The 16,201-nt window shown below is 43.0% G+C and overlaps 1 protein-coding gene across 7 annotated transcripts in view; it reads left to right on the top strand.

Annotated features, from left to right (window-relative positions):
* The window catches only part of SPATS2L (spermatogenesis associated serine rich 2 like), a 125,294-nt gene that overhangs the window by 103,994 nt on the left and 5,099 nt on the right, over positions 1–16,201 (top strand). For all 7 annotated transcript variants that reach the window (XM_030579693.1, XM_030579699.1, XM_030579698.1 and 4 more), the window contains 4 exons: positions 4,028–4,086; positions 9,069–9,178; positions 10,386–10,488; positions 15,023–15,243. In XM_030579693.1, the coding sequence (XP_030435553.1) occupies positions 4,028–4,086; positions 9,069–9,178; positions 10,386–10,488; positions 15,023–15,243 (493 nt within the window). The remainder of the gene's footprint in view (positions 1–4,027; positions 4,087–9,068; positions 9,179–10,385; positions 10,489–15,022; positions 15,244–16,201) is intronic.

Raw genomic sequence — 16,201 nt, 5'->3', positions numbered from 1 at the left:
AAGCTGGAATTATCAATTGCCCATTTGGATCCTAAGTCTAGTCATATGCCTGGAGAATATTGAGCACCAATTGAACCACTTCTTCAGGTCCTACTTCTTCAGGTCCTGGGATTGACACAACTACAACTACACTGCATGCAACAGTGGAAGATACTGAACGTAGCTGTCTGAAATGGAAACCCAGACCTGAAGAAGAGCTCTATGTGGCTCAAAAGCTGGTCTCTCTCACAAACAGAAGTTGGGCCAATAAAATATATTACCTTACCCACTTTGTCTCTGTAATATCCTGGGACCAACATGGCTACAACGGCACTACAAACAACCATTTCCACTTGGAATTCTTGTACATTAGTCAGGTGTTTATACCACAACTAACTTGTAGTTTCCAATGCTCTGGTGAATCCTTTAAGACCTTATACCGAAAACCTACCGACTGCTATGCCTACCGTCATGCCTCCAGCTTCCATCCCGGGCACATCACACGATCCGTTGTCTACAGCCAAGCACTGAGGTACAACCGCATCTGCTCTAACCCCTCAGACAGAGACCAACACCTACAAAATCTCCACCAACCATTCTCAAAACTACAATACCCGCACGAGGAAATAAGGAAACAGGTCAACAGAGCCAGACGTGTACCCAGAAGCCTCCTACTGCAAGACAAACCCAAGAAAGAAACCAACAGGACTCCACTGGCCATCACATACAGTCCCCAGCTAAAACCTCTCCAACGCATCATCAGGGATCTACAACCCATCCTGGACAATGATCCCACACTTTCACAGGCCTTGGGTGGCAGGCCAGTCCTTGCCCACAAGCAACCTGCCAACTTGAAACATATTCTCACCAGTAACTGCACACCGCACCATAGTAACTCTAGCTCAGGAACCAATCCATGCAATAAACCTCAATGCCAACTCTGCCCACATATCTAGATCAGCCACACCATCACCGGTTCATTCACCTGCACGTCCACCAACGTAATATACGCCATCATATGCCAGCAATGCCCCTCTGCTATGTACATCGGCCAAACTGGATAGTTGCTACAGAAAAGGATAAACGGACACAAATCAGATATTAGGAATGGCAATATACAAAAACCTGTAGGAGAACACTTCAACCTCCCTGGCCACACTATAGCAGACCTTAAGGTGGCCATCCTGCAGCAAAAGAACTTCAGGACCAGACTTCAAAGAGAAACTGCTGAGCTTCAGTTCATCTGCAAATTTGACACCATCAGCTCAGGATTAAACAAAGACTGTGAATGGCTTGCCAATTACAAAACCAGTTTCTCCTCCCTTGGTTTTCACACCTCAACTGCTAGAACAGGGCCTCATCCTCCCTGATTGAACTACCTCATTATCTCTAGCTTGCCTGCATATATATATACCTGCCCCTGGAAATTTCCACTACATGCATCTGAGGAAGTGGGTATTCACCCACGAAAGCTCATGCTCCAAAACATCTGTTAGTCTATAAGGTGCCACAGGATTCTTTGCTGCTTTAAGACCTCGTTCGCCAATCATTATCCACACAACTCCCATTGAGTTCATGAGAGCTTTTTGATCACAGTACTGAAACTGCAGGACTGAACTCTTGCTCTCGTGCATTCTAAACTATTGCATATATTATGGGCCAAGTCACAGCTGCCTAAAAGGGCATGCAGGATGGGGAAGTCAGCAAAGTTATTTCAGTGTAAGAGTAAGAGAGAGAAGAATCATGGCCTGTATTTGCTTTTACACAAATATTCTTGTATCCTGTGAGTTATAGTCTATAACAGGAAACTGAATTGCTGAAACTGTTTATCAGCAGTGGGTGCCTCTGAACCTGTAATGAACTCTGTGTGTGTGTTAGTGTAGACTAGGGAAAAAAACAACATTTTCAATGCTGATTTAGAAGGTGTGATTGAGACTTAATGGGCTGATTGTTCAGTTTCCTAGTACCAGACAGGCTGTATAGCTAGAGATGGAAAAGACTTGTGCTAGCTACAAAGTTCAGATCTGATCTGAACAACCCCAAAATTTGGGAGTGTTTGGATGTGGGGTTTTGGTTTGGCCCATTGTAGACAGAAGAGAGGTGCAAAGTTTGGATTAGGATATGAACTTTACTAAAAGGAGGGACTGTTCACAGGCAGAGTTGTACTCCAAGCCCATCTCTAGTTCTTGTTTCATCCATCTGCCAATGCAGAATATAGACTCCTGACAAAGGACTATGCACAGTTAAAGCGCATACAGTTGGTCTTTGCCAAGAGGAAGCAATTTTATAATTACAAGTGAGCCTATCTATAACCACATTTTGTGTTACTGCTGCATACATACTCTAGGCTTACACTGTGTGTAACTACACTTCACCTTGCTGTTACATCACATACATACTCTTGGTTTATACTCTTTATTGGGCTGTAGGACCACATGTACATTAATATCTGTATTTACACATGAATTGCTAATATAATTGTTCCTTTTATGGGCCCAATTGTGTCAAAGAGGCACAAACCTGTACTGGGGGTGGTGTGAAGCTGCACTGTCCCTTGCTTTTCATACAAATCACATCATCCAATGCAATTATGTTAAGAGTACTCAAAGAATAACAACCCAGATGTAAAGGGCCTGATCAACCTTGCCTTATTCATGTAAGGTTTCAGTTCCATTGACTTCTGTGAGTCTCCTCACATCAGTAAGGTTTGAGTCAGAAAGAAAGCTCTAGTTCATGGTGCTATTTTTAGGTCTTGAACTCCTAATATCTCATTCTGTGCCACGGCTTATGATTTTATGATGTTTCTGTTGTAAGAGCTGAACTTTCCACTTCCCCCAGTAATGGCCTGCCTGATTTCACTTGTGGTATCTGACCTACTTGCCATCCCTTTTTTTAAAAGCAAGACCAAAACCCTTTTGGTTCTGCAAAACTGAAAAATTAAAATGTTGATAATAGTTAATAAACAAGAACTCTTTTACAAAGTACACCTCTACCCCGATATAACGCTGTCCTCGGCAGCCAAAAAAATCTTACCATGTTATAGGTGAAACCGCATTATATTGAACTTGCTTTGATCTGCCAGAGTGCGCAGCCCCTCCCCTCCCCCCTGGAGCACTGCTTTACCGTGTTATATGTGAATTCATGTTGTATTGGGTCGCATTATGTCGGGGTAGAGATTTATATAAGAGCTGTGTACAAAAGCACCATCTATTGGGGAGCTCTCTAGTGCTGTTACTTCACTAAATTGCATCATTATGTTAAAAGTTCCTTTGACCCACTGTTAACTCTCAACAGATCTACCTGTCTGCTTGCATTTTGCCAGTTAAAAAGCACAGATGGGGACTGGGGAGTGCTGTGGCAGAGGGTTGCAGGAGTTCTGCTTGAATGGGGGAGCTCAGAAGCTCTGCAGGAGAAGAAGGTGGGAGGGAAGTCAACCATGTACCTGTCTCGTCCCATAAATCCTACAAAAACTGGGCAAGGAGGGTGAATCTTCCAGCTAGTGACCTTGCTGGGTGATGTGCCAAGGGTTATGTTCCTTAAATAAGGACAGACTAATTACTTGATTAAAATACCATGTTCTGGAGAAACTTGTTCCCTGGTCATTTAAGGAGAGAAAGATGTTAGCTCATGGCCATAATTACATTGTTGTAACAAACTGCACTGTGAGGTAAACCAGGTCAACATGGATATTAGCTGGGGTGCATTTTACTAATCCAGAAGTGAGAATATGGACTTGAGTACCATTGCACCCAGATAGTACTTGTGCAGCTAGATCAGAGATATCTGCATATAAATGCAAAAGGATAGTGTCTGGCTAATAATGCATTAACTTTCATTAGAGATTGGTTAGCACTGTCTGCTGTATTCAGTTAGTTTCTAGTTATTTTATCTCTTTCCATTTAATTTTTCTCTTTATTAATTCCAAAATTCTCAGTAACAATGTTCTGAAGTCTTTTGTATAATAGCATTTATTAGTACAAGATATATTTTAGTTTTGCTTTACATCATAGTTTTATCTTGGGTTAAATCATTTTTTTTTCCTTTTTAGCATCATAGACAAAGAAGTGTCATTAATGGCAGAAGTTGATAAAGTTAAAGAAGAAACCAGTAAGTAGAAAACATACTAGAGAGCCTTTGTGTGTTTTGGAAGAATTGGAAGAACATGTGTTTTTGATTCTGCAGAAAAATGTAGTAGTAAATCAATTCCTCTAGCAGCATTACAGCACTGTTCGTTGTAGACAGGACCTTTGGTATTCTCTACCACTTCCTTAACAAGTTCTGGCTAAAAGAATTGTGTACCAAAGTTTAATAGATTTCCATCCCTATAAATTCAGCTGGAGTGTTAACATGTATTAGTTAAGGCTCCGCATCTGTCACAGAAGTCATGGATTCCGTGACTTTCTGTGACCTCTGTGACTTCTGCAGCCGTCAGTGCGGCTGCCTCCAGGGCTGCCCGAGCAGATCAGGCAGCTCCTGGACCAGTCGCACCGGCCACTGCTGGGGCAGTTTGGGTGTGGGAAGGGGCTCAGGGCTGGGGGTTGGGGTGCAGGGTGGTGCTTACATCGGGGGGGGCTCCCCGAAAGTGTCTGGCACATCCCTGTAGCCCTAGGCAGAGGGGCCAGGAGGCTCTATGCGCTGCCCCTGCCTGGAGGCGCTGCCCCCGCAGCTCCTATTGGCTGCGGTTCCTGCCAATGGGAGCTGCAGAGCTGAAGCTCATGGCAGGGACAGTGCACAGAGCTCCCCTGGCCTTCCCTCCCCTAGGAGCTGCAGGGTCATGCTGGCTGCTTCCAGGAAGCTGTGCAGAGCCCGGTAGGGAGCCTGCTGGCCCCGCCAACCCTTCCCCCTACCCCAGCACCAGCGAGAGCCATGTGCTGCCACTGCAACCCCCCCTGCCGCCCCCTCGGACCAGCAGCACCCCCAGATCATCACCCCCAGAGAACCCCCGGCCCAAGCTTTAGTCACAGGTATTTTTAGTAAAAGTCATGGACAAGTCACTGGCCATGAATTTTTGTTTATTGCCCATGACCTGTCCATGGCTTTTAGTAAAAATACCTGTGACTAAAACATAGCCTTAGTAATAGTCAATAATGCAGGCATGTCAGAATCTAAAGATGGCTGCAGAATTTCCTATAGTCAAGAAGTCACTCTTTTGCCTTGGAACTTATTAACCCTTCAGAATATTTGGATGTGGTGACATCACTAATTCTCTAGTGTTCTCTATTTATATGGCACCTTTCATTCTGAATGACTCAACACACTTTTTATAGACTAAACATCCAGTCCTGCAAACATTCCATGTGTGGAATCCCCATTGCTATCAATGGGAGTTTTGTCTGCACCAGGTTTGCAGGATTGAGTCCTGTATACACGCAGCCAAATGCCTTCTCTTATGAAAATGTCCATGGGATTTTTAATGACTCTGAATGGACAGAACCTCAGTTTTTAAAGTATGTTTTTGTTCTGAAAAGTGACTGTAAATACGGCACCTTCTTATGACAGATCTGCCCCTGCATGTATTCAGAAACTTACCTACTGACTTTAGTGACATATATATTTTAACTGCTGATAGGACCCTGATACACACATGGAAATCATTTTGTCTACCGTAGAGGGTTGAAGAATCAACGTGGTTAAGATTTAAACCTATGATCCCAAGTAATCTAGAGATTTCAAAGCTGAGACTTAACCTACTTTTACAGCTTGTAGAGTGCTTCTAACATTTTCCTTTCTCAATCCCTGCAGTCATTTGCTAATGGTGAAACAGTAAAATATATCTCATTAGGTTCACTATAGTACTATATACATGACTTCGAATATGTGAAGATATATAGTGAAATATCACATAATACAGCTATATTTGGGGCTTTACCTCATCAGGAGAGAAAGTTGTAATTATGCTCATAAATTTAAAAGGTATCTTAAAAAACAGATGTTGATCAAAACCTGTTTTCCTAATTATCTGTTGAGGCAAATCTGATCAAATGCATTCCCGACTTTCATCTAATTTCTGTCTTTTGTGTAGATGTCATCTAGATAGGTGTATTCCGGTGGGGGAGAAGGTAACACACAATGATTTAATGGGACACTGCAGCAGCAGTGGTACACCCCACATTAGAAATAACACTTTTAAACCAGCTCTAGTGGGAGTAAGTCTGAGTAAGGACTAAAAAGGCTGAGCAATGAGCTCAGGATTTGCCCCAATATTAGTAACTCAGTAAGAAGATTTTGTCTGGCACTGATGAAGATACTATCAGCCTTTCATTGGTTTATGAACCTAAAGCGCTATGGGGGCAGGTCACAAGTACACATGTTCTTGAGTGCTGCATTTGTATGTAGATCTTGAGTTAGCTGAAAGGTGTTTAAAGCAACAACAACAACAACAAATCTGTGTTTTCAGATAAGTTCCTTATGACTATACATGTGTGGAGGCCAAAGAGAACAAATTATTCTAGCAAAGTTTGACCATAATGTACTCTTAAAATGTTTCTTTTGAGAGATCTTCTAACACAAACGTGATAGACATGTGGATCTGGAGTTCTGGGGGGATCTTTTTTTTAAGATGATGATGATAGAAACATGCCAGCAGTTCCTTGGTTACCTGCAGAGACTGTTATAATCACCTGGTGGACGTGCTCCTGCTTCCAGTGAAGTCAATGGCAAAATTCCCATTGATGTCAGTGGAGCAGGATCCAATGCTCAAATAAAGCCACATTTTAGAAATGTTATTAGAGGGCTACACATTAATCTAGTCTGAGGCTAGAATCCACTTTTTGGGTTAAGTAAAACTAGTTGTATTATACAGAGATACTAACTTAGGATGTACCTATTGAGTTTGTGTTGTATTAATATGTCACTTTGGATTCAATTCCCTGTTCTCCCATTGACACTATGTGTGTGCTTGGGCAGGTTTCTGTGCCTTTCTTTAAATTGCAGCTTCTGCTGTCTCTCAGGGCTATTGTGAGGATTAGGGTCTGTAAAGTGCTTTTAGATCTTCAGGTTGCTGTTATTACTGAAATGTGTGTAGTATTAATTAATAATTATGTTGTTATTTATCTTCACATCTTTCTGCCACATGGGAGGATTATTTAACTGATGATCATTTGTACTATTTCTGTAGGTCAAATTTCCCAAACTGGTAACCTTAACAGTGTGCAAAAATAAGTATTTGCATGTGTACTACGTGCCAGTGTGCATCTGCAGCTGTGGAATTTGAGCACATGATTTGGACAGTCACTTTGGAAAATTTGGTCCTGAACCTGAAGAGACAGCACAGTTAGCACAATTTAAAATAATCCTTCAGCAAAGAGTAAAGTATAAGCAAGGTGATCACTATAAAACGTAGTGACTTGTTTACCAGTCCAACAGGGATTCCCCACGTAACAACACTGGAGGCCATATCCCACGTATGGCTCAGGATGATGGGTGGAATGAAAAGATCAGCTAAGGAGCAAAGTAAAAGGCCACCACTTAAGCATAACAATCAGTGCTCTTTACTGCCACAGAGCCTTCCATCTGAGGACCTCAAAGCTTTTTACAAAAATTAGGGGATTAAGCGACACAAACCCTCTGTATGATTGAGTCATATTGCACCTCATTTTAATGATGGTATAACGGAGGCACAAAAAAATGTGTAAGGGCTTGTCTACGTGGGATGTTAGTGTGCAGTAAAATAGGGTGTGAATTTTAAAACACAATAGCTGTTCCACACTAACTCCCTGCCTGGATGCTGTTATTCTGCACTCAAAGGGCTTTGTGTGGATTAATTTAGCTAAATCACAAAAAGTCACTCTGACTACAGTGTAAGAGTGTCTGCACTCTAAAGTCACATCCTAGCTTATTACACAATAACTTCCCTGGGTACATAAGCCCTAAGAGCTAATGTCACTCAGGAAATCTGTGGCAAAGCAAGCACAGAAATTAGGGGTAGATCCAGCTGGCGTAAATTGTCAGAGCTCCATGGAAGTCAACCAACTGTAACAGTTTACATCAGCTGAGGATGTGTACCAAGGTCTCTTGGCTCCCAGGCCTGTGCTTCAGCCATAAGAACACCTTTGCATAAATGAAAACCTTACCATTTCCCTATTGCTGAATCAGATTTTGAAAATACATGGATCATCAGTGTTTAGACAACTGCCAATTTCATTGTCCTCCACAATTTGTCATGTTATATAACCCTAAAAATTAAGAAAGGGTTGGCCATTGCTATTGTGGTTCATAATAATTTTTTCTAATAGCAGATTAGGGAGTGTAAAATAATCATTTCCTTATACAGAGTATACAACCTGTGAAGTCTTATATATTTAATATTTTTCATAAAAATCATACGCATTTAGAATTTGTTACATAAATGGAATATGGCTTCATTAGATAAACTGCATAAGAGCGTAATCTGTACTTGAAAGCAAAACCATAACTCTTATAGCTTAGACAAACTATATATTAACAGAATTCTTTCAGAAGGGGATAAAATGATCACATCTAAATAAAAGACATCATGCACCCGGCTGTTGGCTCAAGTCACTTCCTGCATCTCAGCTGAGTCTTTGATGATTTTGTGCTTTAGAAAAAAAGCATTGGAAAAAGCTCAAAACACCATGTGTACCATCTGTCTAAATGCGGAAGGGCAGGTTTAACTTTGGGTGGGGGTTTTGATTTTCTAGCAGCATGTCAATTTCATATCTTTCTTAACAATAAATGGTTATGTTAAATCCATTGATTTGGATTAATCGGTGCAGACGGGGTCATGTGGATGGAAATGTGCTTGGCATGTTGTATGTTTTCCACATGTTGATGTACAATGTTAATGAACAGAGACAAGGTGGGTGAGATAATTCCTTTTCCGAGCTTTCCAGCTGCACAGAGTTCTTCTTTCCAGACCTAAAAAAGTGCTCTGTGCTCTCAAAAGCTTGTCTCTCTCACCAACAGAAGTTGGTCCAATACAAGATATTACCTCAGCCACCTTGTCTCTCTGCTATTCTGGAGCCAACACTGCTACAACAACGCTGCAAACAGTGTTAATGTACAGACAGTAATTAGTTTAAAAGTGATTACGTTCTTAGCACTAATGTATTATCCTTTTTGCTTGGCAGTGGAAATCTTGACTGTTCGTCAGAAAAGAGCCGAGGAGCTAAAGAGACTGACAGACTTAGCTAGTCAGATGGCTGAGACACAACTGGCTGAACTCAGGGCTGAAATTAAGGTTAGTCCACCAAGACACTTCCATCTGATGTGTGCTTTCTTTACATGGATACTGAGCCTGTGCTGCCAACATAACTTTGTATCCTTATTTTGTGCTATAAATGCTTAGGACCTGAATGTTGCTGACCGTTTGTGGATGTGGCAGGGAGAGGCGCCTGCTTGGGGCAAGCCTCTGTACTTCTGGCCAATGAAGAGAAACTAGTTTGGAGGAGGTCCAAGCTGCACCCTATTAAATTGTGTAGCAGGGGCTTCTGCTGTGTGTGCATCCCAGAGGTATTAGTCCCATTAGTTGCGGCCAGCATTGAACCTGTAAGCTTAAAGGCCAAAGAACAAAAACCTCTGCACAGTGGCAGAATGACACAAGCACCTTTTCCCAATATCAAATTGATCCATCAGTCAATCAGGTTCTTCTTGTATTGTGCTCTGAAGCACACCAACTCAGACTGCAGGTGACAGCTTTGCTGAGATTGCCTTGGCACAGAAACTGACACTGGGGGTGATGTGACATCAGGAAAAAGGCCATCCCCTCAATAACAGTTGCTGCTAAGGCTTTTTGGACCGTAACTAGTATCCTGAAGTGCACTTGTAAGTGAACAGGTAACCCCAGAACAGAGTACTGCTGGTATATTATTGTAACACACCAAAATACCTTGCTCTCTCCCCTTCCTGGTGGAGGCATATGCAGTGACCAGGAGGGGCTACAAGTTGGAGCTCTGTATAACCCCACATGCCAGAGCTCTCAGGAAGGAAGTCAAGAGACTTATTTCTGCCCTTTAGTACCTGTCACAGAGGAGGAAGCAAAGGGCATTCCCAGCCACTTCCACCAGGTTCTGCAAGTGAGTCAACAAAATCTTTCTGTCAAAATCAAAGGCCACTGAGAGGCCTAACAATCACCAGGCTACTTTGAGCCTGATTCCATCTCTGGCATTGAAAAAGGACCTTAAAGTGGTTGGTGTATTGTACAGTGTAATGTACACCTACTTTAAGGTCCCTTTACACTGCCAGAGCTTAATACAGGATGGGAAACTCCTCCTGTTTTATTTGCTCAGATTCTGTGCAGAGAGCCTGAGCACTGGTGAATGACAGACAGCGGAGACTTTACAGTGACTTTGGGATAATTAACATTAGAGTGATTTCTTCACCATCCATATAATGAAGTGGGATACATTAGAATATTAGTAAATGTTAATTTCCATGTGTTTTTGTAGCACTTTGTGAGTGAACGCAAATATGATGAAGAGCTGGGTAGGTCTGCCCGGTTCTCCTGCGACATAGAACAGCTAAAAACCCAAATTCAGCTCTGCGGAGAAAGTAAGTTTTGGTGATTTTCAAAGTGTTGTGTGATTGTGGTGATTATTTGGCTTCTCTGCGCTACCATGATGTCAAGGGACCAGATTTAGCCCTGGCATAAGAGGGAGCAACTGCACTGATTTCAGAAGATGTGTATTGTTTTTTGCAAAAGCTAAATTTGGCACAAGGTATTTTACACCTGTCTTTCTGTAAATTTACTAAGCTGCTCACAACTGTTGTCTGCTCCAAAACTCATGTTCCTCGGATGCAAAATTTTACCTCTCTTATTTCTCATTACAGTCTGAGGGATCCATCTAACCCAGTATCCTGTCTCTGTTAATGGCCAATCCCAGATGTGCTGGAGGAAAGCATGAATTTCCAAATAATGCATCCAATTACGCACAGTGATCTCATGATAACTATCTCATGCCCTAAAGCTTAAAGATTTGGAAGTTCTTTTATTGTCATTCTAGCTAGTGTAACCACAGCTGCTACTGATGTAAACATATACTCACTTCTTTAATTTTATTAAATATTTCCCTAAATAACCTGCAGCTGCAGTGAACTTCACAGGTTAATTGGCTCATCCATGCAATTACCTAACTCTGAGCACATGAACTGACCCACTGAATTCAGAACATTGCAATCTGTAGGGCTACTGCTATTAAGGCTAGTGATGAGACAGTAGGGCATTGGACTGGGACTCGAGAGATCTGGACTCTATTCCTAGTTCTGCTGGAATAGTCAGTTCCTCTCTCTGGGCCTTTGTCTCTCCCCCATCCTTTGTTTGGCTTGTCTTTTTAGATTGTAAGATCTTCAGGGCAGGGACTGTCTGTCACTATGTGTCTGTATAATGCTTACCATCATGAGACCCTGACCAAGACTGGGACCTCGAGACGCCACTGTAGTACAAATAACAATTAGTAATGTGCTTATAGCTAAGCATGTGCTGAAGGGCTTTGCTGAATTGGGGTCTTTTTGCTGGAATAACTAACAAGGAACTTGTGGGGTTTGAGCAGCCAGGGAGGTCTGACAGCGTAAGATAGCTGTTAGCGTGAAATGAAAGCAACAGGAATGATATGCATCTATGAGTGATGGATAGTGAGATTTCCAAGTGTTCCAGTTGCTCTCTCTCCAAAGTGTAATAATCTGTATAAGATCACTTTAAAATATAACACATCTTCATTGTACTATTTCTTTTTTAAAATTTCCTGAAGGAAAATATGTATTTTCTGTTAAAAAGTAAGCAGCCCAGTTTATGACAGGTAGCTTGACGCTTGCACTGGCTTCCACACCAGCCTGTCTGTCATAAAAAAGACAGAATGGTGGAATTCAATGCCAGCGCAGCTCACAGCATCCTCTCTTCTTATAAAAGAAAGATCTATAGTTCACTGTTTTGCTCTGTGCAGTTCAGCAGTATGGAGGTACATTATTTTTGCTAAGAGGTCACCTAGTGGTGGAAAATAAATAAATAAGAGATTATAAAAACTAGCTAGTGCTTGGTTTGTAAATACACTTGGTATTAGGATGCAACCTCTTTTTTCATCCTAGTGGTGGAGAGAAGGGGAATTTTCCCTGAATAATGTTGAACATTAGATAAAACTATGTATCTGGCTGGAAACTTCCCTTCTCTCTGGACGCTGAAGACTCTGCCCACCATCTCTTGCTATTGATGCATATTGGCATCATATGTGCTGGTAAGACAAAGTGGGACAAGGAAGTTCTGTAATCAGAAGTCAGAGCAGAGTGAGGTGGGGCAGCCATAATCTGTTTACAGCCCCAGAGCCGTTTCTGAGACTGCTAATGGGCCAGAAACTCAGATGGCTGAAGACCCTATGGAAGTGCTGTAGGAATCCAGAACTGAAGAGTTGGTTTTAGTGAACTTTAAGCCAAAATCTGTAAGTGTTTGAGATGCAACCCTTTGAATGGGATGGTAGCAGGAGTGACAGAAACATGTGAGATTGAACAGTGACAATTCCTCAAGTAGTTTTCCAATGGCATATATGAGATGAGTTTGTGGTCTCCATCAAGGTAGTAGTTGACAAGTATCCATATCACAATCAGGCCTGTGGGTTAGCAGGCTCCCTATAGAGGTTAATTATTGAATGAGCCATGGAGACTGGACTGTCCTCTCACTCCTAGAGATGGCCTTTGCAACTTGTTTTGGCATAAAAAGGAAGCTTGCATGGCTGTTACCCATGCTATGCCTCTTCAGTGGAAGGACTGAAAACTCCATCTCAGCAGCCTTTTATCAGCATGAAATTCACTTAAATTTCCAGGCCAAATTCAGTCCAAAGTGTAAAGGGGCACAACCAGCATTGGATTATCAGATGACAAAGTGGGCATGTACCTAGGGCCCAAATTCAGGGAGGAGGCCCAGGGCCTACTGAACAGCCATGCAATACACTCATCACAGCCAGGCTGGCGATGCTGTGGATTCACTAGGACTGACTGCTCATCTTGCTGCTAGTTGTGGTGCTGCTCACCATGATGGAGGAGTGGCTGGGCCAAATCTGAATGGCAGTGCAACCCCATGAGCCAGGTAGCAGTGCCATTCACTGAAATTTGGCCCAGCCATCTCTCCATCATGGTGAGCAGTGTTCCCTCTAACTTTTCCCACCCATGCATGGAATGAATTTTGTTATGTGCACCAATATGGAGGTGATGTGTGACTTACCACCTTCATATTGGTGCACATAACAGTATTCATGTGGTGGGGTTTGGAGTGTGGGAGCGGGCTCGGGGCTGGGGCAGAAGGTTGGGATGCAGGGATGTGAAGGCTCCGGCTGGGGGTGCAGGCTCTGGGGTGGGGCCGGGGATGAGGGGCTCAGGGCTGGGGCAGAGGGTTGAGTGCAGGAATGAGGGCTCCAGCTGGGGGTGCCAGCTCTGGGGTGGGGTTGGAGATGAGGGGTTTGGGGTGCCAGAGGGTGCTCTGGGGCTACAGCGAGGAGAGAGGACTCCCCCCAGCTCTCTCTCCCTGCAGCAGCACCTGGACTGGGGAAGAGAGGGCCCTCCCCCCACCGTGGCAGCTCCAGGGCTGGGGCCACAGGATAGGCACTGGCTGCAGCTGGGTTCGGGCCAGGGTAGGGGTGGCCGGGCTAGGTTGGGGCCCAGGGAGGGGCACCTCTTACCTGGCCAGTCCTCTGGCCAGACCCAGACTTACAGCTTACAGGGAATTTAGGGCGAGTGGTGCACCTAGCAGCAGCAGAATGAGCGGCCAGTCCCACACTGACTGTACTGTACAGCTGTTCGTTGTTGTTCATATTAGAAGATAGGGACCCACAAGTGTTTGTTTGCCAAAGAGGCCAACAATGGGTTAAGCTGGCACTGGGTACAACTCCCACTGACCCTGAGCAGTGGGGGAATTACTGGCACTTGACTTTCTCTTTGCTGCCAGGGGATGCTCATTAAAACATTCTGTTTTTCACATTACAAGCACTGAGACAGTATTTCAATGTGAGGAAACCTACAGCGAGTTTGTTAAGCCCCAGAAAAAATGTTCACAGACTAAGGAGCAAGAGTCACCAGGAATAAAGAGCCAATATTTTACATTTTTTTATTGTTAAAAAAAATACTAGCTACAAATCCAGCTGACCTTTTCTAGTCTAGTGCTGGAGGCAGCCATCAGCGTGATGCTGTTTCTGATGCTGGCAATGGAAACACCCAGTGGAAGAGACGGCAGACCTGCTTTCATTGCTCATTTAACAGTTTCACATACCTTCAGTCTTTACACAGTGTGTTTATAGTTCTTAGCCAGCGTCAAAACAGCTTGAAAACCAGCTTACAGCCTCTCTCTGCCAGTGTCACAAACAGCACCTCCCTTCAGCACCCCAGCACACAAATATAGACATCCAGGCTCTGGTTTTACTCCTGGGGGACAGTGCTTTTTACCTTCAGGCAGCTCTACTGAGCAAAATGTCTCTCTGCCTTTGGGGTACGCATTGTGCCTGGCCCTGTGCTGGGTTGTGTCCATAGCAGTACTGACCCGGACTGCATCCCAAGAAGAGTTAAATTGACATAGATCCCAGTCCTGTGGGCTGCTGAGCAGTGAAGCTGATGAAAGTAGAAAGTACTTAGCACTTTGCAGGACTGAATCCATAAAAAGAAATTTGAGATTTGGGTGTTAGTAGCACAGAGAGAAAAAACCTGCAAAACATAATGTGGATCCAGGCCTGCCCAATATGGATGCCCATGCCAGGGCAATTCCACTCTTGTTTTTATTGCATTCTGAGCCATATTTCCCTTTGGAAGAGCAGCCTGTCCTAAATATTGACCTCTTCCTAAGAAGTTTGAAATTGTGGAGCTTCTTCAAGATAGTCTGCTGAACACATCCCTGGGGTAACTCCACCAGGGTCAGTGGGTTGCACCAGGATTGGCCACTCATCTCCAAAAACGTCTTGTGGAACAAGGCTGATTCACAGCAGAAAAAAAAGGGGCTATGGACCTGATTCTGAAATGACTCCACTGAATTCTGGTGTAACTGAGATAAGCATTTGGGCCTTGTGTTTTGGTGCTGATGATGTACCTGATAACACTGAGTGTTTTTCTTTTGTAGTTTCTCATCCAAAGAACAACTACTCCTCAAGAACACCATGCAGTTCTGTGCTGCTGTCAGTGACTTCGCATGTGGCATCTGGCAAGCAAAGTACACACTCCCGAAAATCCTCCAGTCACATCAAGAACTTTGATAGTAAAACGGTCAGCACTAAAATGCCAAATCATCTTATTTCCAATCCCACAGAATCCTCTCCCCAAGTAACCCCAACAAATAAACAGGTGAGAAACTACATACGAGCTAGACTGAAGTCCAACATTCACAAACTCATGGGAAAATCTGCAGTATTACAAGTGAACAACACAAAACCAAATACCATTTTGCAATACATCATATGCAATTCGCCATTTGCATGGATGGACAAAATGAACTAGTAGATGTTTTCTAAATCCAGTTTCATGACTGTGTGGAACATATGTGATGGAGAAACATAGGAATTGTCATAGCAGGAACAGATCAGTGCCCTGTGACCACTACCATTTGCTTCAGAGCAAGGTTTTTAAAACCCTGTATGGTACCTAATTGCCCTATACTATGCTATGGGGAACTATTTATTCCTATTGGTAAGTGATCAACTCATGTCTTCAGGACTTGGTAGATCTTGAAATTTGAACTCTGCCTGATTTCAAGAGAATTATATTATTTCACAAACTCAGTAGTTCTGCTTACTATGTTGTGGCATATTTATATCTGTTTCATTTACAGGAGTACCCTGCAATATCCTTGTCCTGTAGTGCTTACTTAGGTAAAGCTCCTGACCAGGGATTACAAGATGAGACAGATCCATAAAGAGAAAATAAGGAGCATATTATAAGTTCCATGTGTGTATAGAATCTGCTGCCATAGCAGTCATACCACTCAATGGAAAACCACCACTTTCCACAACTGATAAAAACTTGCTCTCTGTAAGGGATAAACAAAATGGGCGTCTCCCTCATCCATCTGGATTCTTAACTCTTTTCTTTCCACATGGATTTCTGCTGTTTCTTTCTGCAAATCTTATTGTACTATTTACACAACACTTTATTATCCAGAAAAATAGTAGTTGTGTTCTTGGGGGGAAAAGTCAAAGTGAACCTGGGTCCAGATCCTCAAAGGTATTTAGGTGCGTCACTCCCATTGATTCCAATAGGAGTAAGGTACCTAAATACCTCTCAGGGTCAGGGCCCATATTTTTTA

The sequence above is a fragment of the Gopherus evgoodei genome, chromosome 11, assembly GCF_007399415.2.
Source record: "Gopherus evgoodei ecotype Sinaloan lineage chromosome 11, rGopEvg1_v1.p, whole genome shotgun sequence".
NCBI lineage: Eukaryota > Metazoa > Chordata > Testudines > Testudinidae > Gopherus > Gopherus evgoodei.
The sequence above is the reverse complement of the archived record's forward strand: the minus strand, read 5'-3'. Positions and strand labels throughout refer to the sequence as shown.